General features: G+C 43.3%; 1 protein-coding gene across 5 annotated transcripts in view; it reads right to left on the bottom strand.

Moving 5' to 3' along the window:
- LRGUK (leucine rich repeats and guanylate kinase domain containing) overlaps positions 1–12,426 on the bottom strand; it is a 125,794-nt gene that overhangs the window by 65,084 nt on the left and 48,284 nt on the right. For all 5 annotated transcript variants that reach the window (XM_051849785.2, XM_002711985.5, XM_017342684.3 and 2 more), the window contains one exon: positions 6,730–6,849. In XM_051849785.2, the coding sequence (XP_051705745.2) occupies positions 6,730–6,849 (120 nt within the window). The remainder of the gene's footprint in view (positions 1–6,729; positions 6,850–12,426) is intronic.

The following is a 12,426-nucleotide window of genomic DNA, read 5'->3' as shown; positions in this document are numbered from 1 at the left end:
TTTCATTTAGCCCTCACAAAATCATGAGGTAGATACCGTTTATTTTCATTTTACAGATGATGAAACAGGCTCAGTGACTAAGCCAGGTTATCAGGTAGCAGTGCCAAGGTGATTTCAAAATCAGTTCTTTTAAATTACACACTAATTAAGAGGGTGACACAGTGACCTCAACAGCCCGTCCATTACAAAGTCAAAGACAAATAAGTCTTTGTCATTCATACCATGTTCTCTTTCCACTGTAATCCAGAATTAACCACACGAGTAAATGTTAAGGTCTGGACATTACACTTAAATTGTATACTAAGAGAAGACTGTCGGAACACCACGACATGTGTTTTATTGTCTGAATATACTGGCGATTCGTCCCAGGCCTTGGCAGAGACCTGGACCCTCCGTGCACTGGTGTCCTTGACGGGGCAGGAGATGTAAACACGCAGCCTGGCACCGCGTGCTGTACAGCCTTAGCACAGCCTCTACATATCTACGAGACATGCTGAATTCACAATTTCCAACAAAGGAGCTGAACTGCAGAGATCATTTTCAGAATTTCTAAAAGGAAGACAAGTAAAAGACGCGATCTGAAGCCCCTGGGCAGGTAAACAAAGGGATGGCTGCAGTGATGTGCACGAGCTTTCTATTACGAAGGACCCAGAACGGCCTGCGGTGTTTGAACCTCCTGTCATGCGATTTTCCCACATGGAAATGGTTCCTGTGTCATATGCTGCTCAAATCTGAACGTCTTAAAAATGAAATGCTTCATAGTGAAAGCAGTGTCTCATGAAGCTTACTGAGAAAAAATGATGCCAAATTTTAGACAAAGAAATGTGCTCCAGCCGTCACTTTCAATATCCTTCTCCGTAATTTATTATTTACTAATTAAATCAAGGTGAAAAGTTAAATCATGGCTTATAAAGGGAGCCCTCTCCCTGTAAGTCTCACTCAGACAGGAGGGTGAACTGCAGATTAACACCAGATTCCAGCTCTGTTCCTAGAAGCCCAGGGGTGACATTCAGAAGGCCAATTCATTGGCCAACTGTCATCCGGGCTACTAATCAACCAAGTCCACGGAAATGAGATGATCAGGATGGAAAAGGATCTGAAAAGCCAGGCCAGACAGCCAAATACTGGAACATCCAGGGGAACGCAATGGCAAGAAAGGATGTCCATGAAGAACCAGCAGGAGGGTGAGGAAGCAGAATTTCTTTTCGGTGTTTGATTCAGAAGCACATGGATTTAAAAATCTCCATTCTGAGCCAGACTGCCTCATGACATAATGCACGTCTGGCTGCTGCAAATATTTAGGCAGAGGTATGGCTGTTCTGAACCCAAGCACAGTATAGCACACCACAGTGTTAGTAAATGAGCCTTTTAAAATGTGTATCCATAAAAACCCAGGTATTCCTAAGTTATTCAGCAGGTAAACTAAATTGGTCTAAATATCCAATATATATTGATCAATTATATGCCAATAAATTGTTGGACACAATTTAAGGGATTATGAAATAAAAAATCCCAGCATATACTGTATCTGATTCTGCCCAGTTTCTAGAAGCTACTTATCACTTTCTAATATATACCATCATCACCTGGCATTATTTTCTAACTGTTCCCTATCCCAGCCTCCCTTCTCCAAGTCTTTTCCCAAAATACAGAAAGAATATACTTTCTAAAATGGAACTGTGGCCATGAAAACCCTTATGGTCAGACCCCGTCTGTCTTCCCGTGTTATCCTCTGCCACTCCCCTGACAATGCAAGAGAAGCCATAGTACAATGTACATTTCCAGAAGACAGGATGCACCTGCTGCTTTCTCTGCCTGCAGTGCGCTACCCTCTCAGGGCCCTGGCCCACTTCTCACCACCGAGACTTCACTTTCCTCGTCATACCACTCAGCAAACTATCATGGATAGGATGGCGCCGTGGCTCACTAGGCTAATCCTCCACCTGCGGTGCCAGTACTCCGGGTTCTAGTCCCGGTTGGGGCGCCAGTTCTGACCCAGTTGCTCCTCTTCCAGGCCAGCTCTCTGCTGTGGCCCGGGAGTGCAGTGGAGGATGGCCCAAGTGCTTGGGCCCTGTACCCCATGGGAGACCAGGAGAAGCACCTGGCTCCTGGCTTCGGGTCAGTGCAGCTCTGGCCATTGGGGCCATTTGGGGAGTAAATCAGTGGATAGAAGACCTCTCTCTCGGCCTCTGCCTCTCTGTAAATCTGCCTTTCAAGTAAATAAATAAATAAATCTTTTAAAAAAAAAATAAAACTTATATTGGATAATGAATACAAGAAAATCTAAATGAGAGCAATGACTTGCCCTGAAGATGTGCTCTGGTTTTATCTTTAGTTCCCATTAGAAAGCTGTTATGTGCAATGGTTAAACTGCCTCACTCTCTCAAAGGATGGGATGATTAGCTATCTTACACCCCTTGCCGTCTAACATGGTCTCAGATTCGTACCTCGCTATAACTCTTGGAAAGATTTTCCATCGAGCAAGCACTGATCTCTGCTTCCATGAGGACAAGGAATGGCTGGATGACGCCTGGGAGCCTGTGAGGGCGGTGGGTGAACGCGTAGGCAGTGGTCAGGGTAGCGGTTAGGAGTGTCTTTCCACTGGCCACGAAGTCCAGCCAGAAGAGAAAGATAGTAGTGGCAGTACTAACAAAGTGAGACCATGAAACTAATTTTAGGATTTTGCTTTGCCGTCTTGTGCCCCCATACAAACTTCACACGGCACTGATTACCTGAAGTCTGAGGTCTCTGCTAGATTACAAATTTCCTTAAGGCAAGAACGCCACCAGTCTTGTTCCCACTGCATCTTCATGACTAGCACAAGGGAGGAACTCAATAAATATCTACTGAAAGAATGAACAGATTAATGTGCCCATTCATCTCTTCATAAGAGTATATCCATTAGTAGAAGCTGGGGAAAACCACCCAAGCTTCTTATCACAGTCAATTCCACTAAATGGTATGCACAACACCAGTAACACAGCCATCTGTTGACTTATTCAATCACTTGGTGGATCATTTAACAAGTATTTATCACATACTATTAAGTGCCTGGTCATATGTAGGCACTGAGAACTCTATGGTGAAAAAGGCTAGTACGGAGCTGGTGTTGTGGCACAGCAGGTTAAGCCACCACCTGCAATACCTGCATCCTATGGGGGCAATGGTTCAAGTCCCAGCAGCTCCACTTTTTTTTTTTTTTAAAGATTCATTTATTTATTTGAAAGTCAGAGTTACACTGAGAAAGGAGAGGCAGAGAGAGAGAGAGAGAGAGGAGAGAGAGAGAGAGAGAGAGAGAGAGAGAGAGAGAGAGATCTGCTGGTTCACTCCCCAATTGGCTGCAACCGCCGGAGCTGCGCCGATCTGAAGCCAGGAGCCAGGAGCTTCTTCTGGGTCTCCCATGTGGGTGCAAGGGCCCAAGGAATTGGGCCATCTTCCACTGCTTCCTGAGGCCATAGCAGAGAGCTGGATCAGAAGTGGAGCAGCTGGGAAATGAACCCGTGCCCATATGGGATGCCAGCACTTCAGACCAGGGTGTTAACCCACTGCGCCACAGCGCTGGCCCCTGTTCTACTTCTGACCCAGGTCCTTGATAATGCACCTGAGAAAGCAGTGCAAGATGGCCCAAGTGCTTGGTCCCCTGCAGTAACTTGGGAGAACTGGATGGAGTTTGAGGCTCCTGGCTTCAGTTTGGCCCAACTTTGGCCATTGCAACTGTTTGGGGAGTGAACCAGCTGATGGAAGATTGATGTATCTCTCTCTCTCTCTCCTCTGCCATTCAAATACATAAATATTCTTTTTAAAAAAGAAAAGAAAAGAAAAAGGTAGATATGACACTGACTCTCATTAGGCTTACAGGCAAGCAGGGGATACAGAAATTAAATAAATGAATCACAGGCATAATAGGTAAGCATTCTAATAGGGAATTAATGAATTCTAAATAGGGAATTAATGAAAATGAGTGATTGAGAGGGTCTAGCCAGGAGAGAATGTGGGAGAAGATTGGACAGAATTGATGATGAGTCAATAAACATTTCCAACAACAAATCCTTCCCAAGCATGCCTTGCTAACAGCATATCAGATAAACAGAAAGGACTGGGCAGCCAACCATTTGCAACATAATTGATATCAGAGATGTGAATAGAGAAAGCCTTGGCGCCATAGGTGGCCTTGGTTTGCTAAAAGGTTTAGTACAACAGTCAACACAGACTCCTGCTGCACTCTGGCCTTCCATACTCACCTGCCACACTCTCCTTCTCTCTCCCTCTCTCTCTCTTTTTTTTTTTTTTTGTATTTTTTTAATTTGTTTGTATGTATCTCATAAGTACAACATTAGGAACATAGTAATTCTTCCCACTGCCCCCACCCTGCCACCTACTCCCTCCCCGCTTCTTCCCTCCTCTCCTGTTTGGTCTGAAAAAGAAAAGGAAACAGAAAGAAAGAAAAAAACACAAAAGAAAGAATGGAGTGAAAAAACTAAAGAGAGCAGTTTCCCAGCAGTCTAAATGAGGGCTGTTCTTTGTTACTGCTCCTGCAAGGTGTTTCCCCCTTTCCCTTCTTCTTTCCCCTTCCTTCCTCCCCTTTTCTTTTTGAAACTTAATTGTCTTTCAAGAAGAACCCAAGGATGATACACCATTTGTGAACTCTTGGACATGACTAGGAGTTATGAGACAGATATAATACTATCCTCCTTTTAATACTCTACAAGGAAGTGATCCTTGAGAACAAGTTTTACTGTTAAATCTCATGACACAACTCTGTGGACAGAGGTCCTGCGTGGGAAGTTAGTGCACAGTGACTCTTGCTGTCATTTAACAAAGAACACTCCTAGGTATGGCGTCAGTGATCACCCAGGGCTCTTGACATGAGCTGCCTCGGCTGCGGAAGCCTTTCGGATGCACTGGCTCAACAAGGCCGCTCCTCCCTCCAGAGGAAAGCGCCTCCATCTTTTCAGCTTCTCCTTTACAGCAGGGTCAGTTCCCTCAATGAAGGGAACGCCACGCCACAGTCATCCTTCTAAGGTTAACTCGTAATTTATTTTTGTTACTTCAGGGTATTTAAAATATATGGATGAATACATTACTCTATAGTACTTGTGTCCTAGAGTTTTCCAGACATAGGCTGTAACTCTGAATACCTAAACAAAGGTCTGCTTACAACAGCATTCACATTGAGTATGGACAGCTGAAGGGAAGGGACTTTTTGTTCACAGGATTACAGAATAATCTGGCCCTCCTATACATCTTTGTAACCACATCCTCGGCTCACTGACAGACACCACTAAAGGAAAAGTAATTTCTTTGCCATACATAAGGAATCAACGAGGAATCCTATTTACGGGACCACAGTGACAATTCTAAATCTGATTCCCAAAACCTCTGACAAATTTGTAAATCCAGCTGGAGGTTGTTTGTGTTTTTTTTTTTTTTTTTTTTTAATTTTTGTTTTAGCTGGCTCTAGCTTTTCAGATACTTTGGTCTATTTTAACCAAACCATTAGAAAATCTCTCAGCAAAATATCTGTTCCAGAAAACTCTGAATGCACTAAGTGCTGACCTGAAGGAAAAGAATGGAAAACCTTTCCCTTCTCCTGAAACAAGCCTTGAAGAATTAGCACTGAGTGGCCACAGAGCAGCTCAAGTGCTGCTGGCGTGTGTTCCACGCAGAGATGGGAAGGCTCTCTCTGGAGCACGGCCCTGCCTGTCACCGTCACACCACTGTGACTCATGCTCTCAGACTGTATGGCAACAGAGGACCCCATGCTCAAACACCATTACTCTTCATTAAAAACCCTGGGCAGTGACTTGAACTTGTACTGATTTAAGCTAAACATCTGGAGGATTACAATGTAAAATATGTATATGCAGTGTATCTCACAGCATAGTAACTGGCAGAGAAGCCAACAAGCCTTTGATGGAAGAGGTGTACAATGGTATGGACACATCAGGCTTATTGCGATTGGGTGTGGGGGATCACAGCTAAATATTCACTGCTTCATAAAAGACAAAATAGGGGCCAGCGCCGTGGCGCACTAGGTTAATCCTCCACCTGCAGCGCCAGCATTCCATGTGGGCGCCGGTTCTGGTCCCAGTTGCTCCTCTTCCAATCCAGCTCTCTGCTGTGGCCTAGGAAGGCACTGGAGGGTGGCCCAAGTACTTGGGCCCCTGCACCCGCATGGCACCTGGCTCCTGGCTTTGGATTGGTGCAGTGCGCTGGCCATAGCAGCCATTTGGGGGGTGAAGGGAAGGAAGACCTCTCTTTCTCTCTCTCTCTCTCATTGTCTAACTCTGCCTGTCAAATAATAATAATAATAAAAGACAAAATATTTTGTTTTCCCTTGCTACTTGTTAAGTTCTTCTGTTACTGGGAACATACTTTAGAAACAGCTCTACCACATCAGTTAGAATGGCCTGAGAATCAAGAATCCAGGTCATTTATTCCAAGATGAGGTAATCACATTGATGTAATACTATGAGTAATTTATCCTCAATGACTAACTCTCCCACATTGCTCTCTTCTTATTTAGTACCTATTAAACATAATTTATGCACCATTTCTAACTCTGCTTAAAATGTAGCTTAGACATTATGTTGTCTTATGTATTTTTGAACTTGTTTAAAAGTAATAGCTGAAATTAGTGATATCTGAGATTTTAATAGAAATCAACTACTGACACATATCTATAACAACTTAGAATTCCAAGTCTCACAAACCCATGAGCAAACTTACCCGTATCTGAAGTAAGTATTGAACTGCCTGCAGAGGCGGTGGGCGAGTTCTCGTTTCCCACAAGCCTGAGGACCAGCTAACACCAACATGGGGTAAGGAGCATCCAGGCTGGGCAGAGTGCTGCAACACACAGGAGCCTGGTCAGTCCCTGATGCCAGTCAGAGACACAGCGCACTGACCACACTCACTGGAGTCTCTAGGTCGCAGGCACAGTTAACTTAGCACTTGCTACAGAAGGAGAAAACCACTTTTCAGAAACAAGTTGATTACATTATACTAAAACCCACATTCAAAACACATAAATAGAGGAAAATGAAAACTCACGTAAATTCACTTTAATAAGACATTTCCAATAAAAATATAATTCTTGATTGCTGGAGTAATACATTTCTTCCAGAGCTTATCCATGAAAGAAATAAGACTGTCCTCTGAGAGCTAAAAGTTTAACATCTGTACCTCCTGAATTAGAACACAGATATGCAAACCAGACTTAACAGTAACAACCAAAGCTTACCAGAGCGATTGCTGTGTGCCAAGCACTATTCGAGGAGTTCTATACGTATTACCTCTTTAATTACCACAGAAAGATAATGGAGAAGTTCCTGTCGTTATTTATCCTCAATTAACACACCAAGAAGCTGAAGTTCAGAGGTTAATTAACATGCTCCCAGTAATATCTAATAAAGGAGAGCTGGCGTATTAACTGAGGCAGACTAAATAATCTATTTATTAACAATCACTTATTAGTTCACAAATATGCAATGATGTACTATTTTAAATTATATATAATTTAACATTTCATAATTTAGTACTAATTCACTAATTAATGAAATCTATAATATGCTGAGTTGGACTCCATTCATGGTAAAAATTATAGAAATATGGAAGGAAATACAATTTTAAAAATATACATGCAAGAGGTATGGATTCCGTGAAGATGAAAATATCAATTCTATGAAGATTCTGCAAAAACTATGAAACAGCATAGTTGTTCAAATTTTCGGAATACCCGCATAAAAACAGAAAAATATGAGAGCAAAGGCCTACAGAAAATATCTATGACAAAAATCAAGTAAAAAGGTATCTCCACAAACCATAAAGCTGCAAAGTCTGCGTGGAGGCGGAGTCTGTGCAGGAGAAAGAAGGAAGCAATGGGGAGGCATCTGACAAGCTAACAACAAGGAAACCCCGAAACAGCCACCAGGAACTGTGTGGCAAAAACTATACATACATTAAAAACCCATCCATGAATGCCCGTAGCAACTTTACTTGTAATAGCCAAAAACTACTGCCAGTCCATAAGTCCTGCAACAGGGGAACTATTACACTAACTGTGACACATCCATACGTGGACTAAAACTCAGCAATTAAAACGAACAAACAAACAAACAAAAAAAACAAGGAGCTACTGTTACAAGCCACAACGTGGATGAATTTCCAGGAAATTATGCTGACTGGGAAAATCAGCCAGTCCCATAGGTGACCGAGTATGATTCTATTCACATAACATTCTTGAAAGGGCAACACTGTAGAGATGGGGCAGGGTCAGTAGTTGGGAAGGTCAGGGGAAATGAGAGGGAGAGGAACAGTGGCTCTAAGGTATCACAACGGATCCCCCTGATGAGGCTGCCCTCCGTCCTCACTGCAGTGGCACTCAGATCCCTCGATACATGAGGAAACTGCACAGATGTAAATAGAGTCACAGACATGCAAGAGTGCATGCAAAACCGGTGAGATCCGGTTAGGCGGGTGGGCTTCCAGTTCTGCTTTCCGGTTTTGATAGTCCACTGCAGTCATGCAAGTTGTCACCACTGCAGGGAACTTGGTGAAAAGTATTTCATTTTCCTCTATTATTTCTTAAACTGCATGTGAATCTGCAATGATCTCCAAATAATTCTTCAATAAAGAGAAAGAAGGATTATACGAAAGCAACAAATATAAAAAAAGGTAAGGGAGATCTTCCTGAAGAAGAAAACCAAAGCAAAGAAACAGAAAATATATTAAAGAATACCAAATGTTTCCTGAATTAAAAAGAGTAAAACAAAACAACACACTGAAAGGGCGCACCTTGTACCTGAACCATCAGCCTGGATCTACCAGGACTAAGACAAAGTCTAGTAAAATTACCAGACCTTAAGAAAAAAAAAGGAAATCTTTTGTTCACCCAGAAAAAGGCAATGTGATTTATAAGGGAAAGAATATTAAATCGTCATGAGATTTTTGACAGCAATGTTTTATGCCAAAATAAGATGGACTTACATCTTTAACATATTCAAGAAAAATGTGTGAGTTATGAATTTTACATTATAAGCAAAAATGGCTGTCAAATATAATGGGTATCAATTATTATCGATGTGTAAGAACTTCCTAAGGAATCTACTAGAAAACAAGCTTCATACAACCAAAATTATTCAAGAGACAGCAATACAGACATTTTAGTGAGCAATAAATATGTAGCTGGCTACTCACAGAACTAAGACTCAGAACAAGAAGGATGGCTACATGGTCTGGTAATACAAGACTGCTCGTCTCCTTATTTATTTATTTATTTTTTTAAGATTTATTTACTTGAAAGTCAGAGTTACACAGGAGAGGCAGAGAGAGAGAGGGAGAGAAGTCTTACATCCACTGGTTCACTCCCCAGATGGTTGCAACTGTTGGAGCGGGGCCGATCCGAAGCCAGGAGCTAGGAGCTTTCTCCAGGTCTCCCACACAGGTGCAGGGGCCCAAGGGGAGAGCTGGATTGGAAGTGGAGCAGCTGGGACCTGAACCAGTGCCCATATGGGATGCCAGCACTGCAGGCGGTAGCTTTACTCACTGCGCCACAGTGCCGGCCCCAGGGTCTACTACTTTTAAATGGGATGTGGGGCTGGCACTGTGGCGCAGCAGGTTAACGCCCTGGCCTGAAGCGCCGGCATCCCATATGAGCCTGGTTCGAGACCTGGCAGCTCCACTTCTGACCCAACTCTCTGCTATGCCCTGAGAAAGCAGTAGAAGATGGCCCATGTCATTGGGCCCCTACACCTGTGTAGGAGAGTAGGAGGAGACTCCTGGATCCTGGCTTCGGATTGACACAGCTCTGGCAGTTGTGGCCAACTGGGGAGTGAACCATCGGATGGGAAGACTTTCTCTTCTCTATCTCTCTCTCTCCAGGGAAAGAACCATCGGATGGAAGACACCCCCCCCCGCCCCCGCCCCCGCCTCTCTGTCTCTCAGTTGCAGCCAACTGGGGAGTGAACCATGGGATGGAAGACCTCTCTCTTTCTCTCTCTTTCTCTCTCTCTCTGTGTAACTCTTTCAAATAAATAAATAAATAAATCTTTAAAAAAATAAATGGGGTGATTAATACCCATATGAAATGTACAGACTAGGCCAATGTATAGAGGCAGAAAGCAGATTGGAGGCTATCAGGGACTGGGAGAAGAGGAGATCAGGACACTACTGCTTAATTAGTGGTTTCTGTTTGGGGTAGTGAATATGCATTAGAAAGAGAGGGTGGTTAGTACTTGTACAACGTTGTGGGTGTGGTTCATGTCACTGAACTGTAACTTAAAAATGGTTAAAGTGGCCAATTTTATGTAATATGTTTTCCTACCATAAAAAATGAGGAATTGAATGGACAGCGCAAAGGCACAAAAAATTCAATGTTTTCAGTAACGATGTTGATGGTAGTACTAGTATTGGTATTTTCATATCATTGTGATATAATATGGAATTTTTAAAATGAGTAATTAAGAGACCTTCTAATTTCATCTTTCTCTGTGTCCTTGAGAACCAGGATTCTTGGTGTGAAAAGCTAAGCAAAAGCCTAACTGGCCTTGAGTTACAGTAAGTATCAGTATGAATTCAGGAAGTATCTAACCCATCTACTTACAGAGAGTCAGAAATAGATCTATCTAGACATATGAGACTGGAGAGACAGAGACAGATTGGGCTGGTGTAGCTGATAGGTACTCCTAGACAAGACAGGATGGATGGAGGGAAGCAAGAAAATGTGTTTTCAGCCCTTTCCTCTAAAAAGCCTAGAAACAGTGAATAATGCAGTAGCGCTGCACATCCTGGCACCCAGCTTGGGATTGGAAATACCGTTTCTCGCTGAAATTGAGGCTTCCTGGAGACACGGCGAATTCCAGACTCGGAACAGGACATGAACAAGACGCGCCTGGGGAACTGCGTCATACCAGACGGCAAAGAAGCTATCGAGGACTTCCAAGCCAGAGCCAAAGTTTGGCCCCATCATCTTAATACTGCATCCTCTTCCCATCCATGCCAGGGGAGGAGGCAGTGATCCCCCCTCCTTGCAGCACACAAACCGCAGGGCAAGTAGTCCGGGCTCCGCTCCCGGCGTCTGACTTCTCATGTTTCCAGAGAGCTGTGTACTAGCCCAGAGTGGGAGGGCCAATGGCAGGCCTACATGCTAGCTTCTGAACTGAACTGAACATGGCTCCACCCTGGCACATCCAGGCCTGCTTGACCTTTGTTCTTGTTTGCCTGACAGCCAGAGATAATCAAGAAGTATATCTTTATCAAACACTCCTGCATGCTTCTTTGCCACATATTTTTATATAAATTTACCCTAAGGCAACTAGCAATATCATAAACTAGAAAAGAAATGCAGTGAGTATATAAATGTCCTTCTTTTAAATCAAATGTTCTTTTCCAGATGCAGGCAAATAAAGAATAAATCATTATAGCAAGAGGGCTCCCATAAACATATAAAACTGTCAATGTCTACATTATTAAATTATATGTAAAAATCATGTCCTGAGATGTAAAATAAAACATTTTTTTTTCTCTCTATGGGAAACCAACCATGTGAAATACAGAAGCAAATACCACATGAAGAAGAGAAGCCATTTATATCCAAGAGATTTTACAAGTATTTTTAAAGTGCCTTTGGGTATTGATAGAACGTCTGCATTATACTTATAGCATAAATGGCCATCTGCTCCAACAGATTGTTTAAAAAGAAATGGAGAAACCGTGATAAATCTGTCTTCGAATTTAGAGGTGAGAGACTCTATTCACGTCTTCATCCAGGCTGGGTGAATCTTCCCTGCTGGGCTGATTGCAACTCAGGGAAGAGACTATTTCAGGTTTCCCTTAGGCTAGCCAGGCTCCCTTCTAGGAACTCCCTAATAATCTGCATTCATGAAGGCTCTTCGCAGAAGTATTTAGCATTCACTCACAGCTACGGAAAAAATTTACAATGGATATAAATGATCACAATTTTCTGTTAATGAGGTTAAAAGCTGTTTCTTTCCTAAGAAAAGTTGCCCCCCCCCCCCCCCCCCCCCCCCGTGCTGTGGGTAGCAGGTGAAGCCACCACCTGCAGTGCCGGCATCCCATATGGGTGCTGGTTCGAGTCCCAGCTGCTCCACTTCCCATCCAGCTCTCTGCTATGGCCTGGGGAAGTAGTAGAAGATGGCCCAAGTCCTTGGGCCCCTGCACCCACGTGGGAGTTCAGGAAGAAGCTCCTGGCTCCTGGCTTCGGATCGGCCCAGCTCCAGCTGTTGTGGCCAATTGGGGAGTGAACCAGTGGATGTAAGACCTCTCTCTCTCTCTGCCTCTGCCTCTGCCTCTCTGTAGCTCTGCCTTTCAAGTAAATAAATAATTCTTTAGAAGTTGGCTAGCCAACTTATAAGGGCCCAGATGAAGGAATGAGGATGAATCAACCCATCATTCTTGGGAAAACAC

This window comes from Oryctolagus cuniculus, chromosome 3, assembly GCF_964237555.1.
Source record: "Oryctolagus cuniculus chromosome 3, mOryCun1.1, whole genome shotgun sequence".
Taxonomy (NCBI): Eukaryota; Metazoa; Chordata; class Mammalia; order Lagomorpha; family Leporidae; genus Oryctolagus; species Oryctolagus cuniculus.
This window is presented reverse-complemented; position numbering and strand designations above follow the sequence as displayed.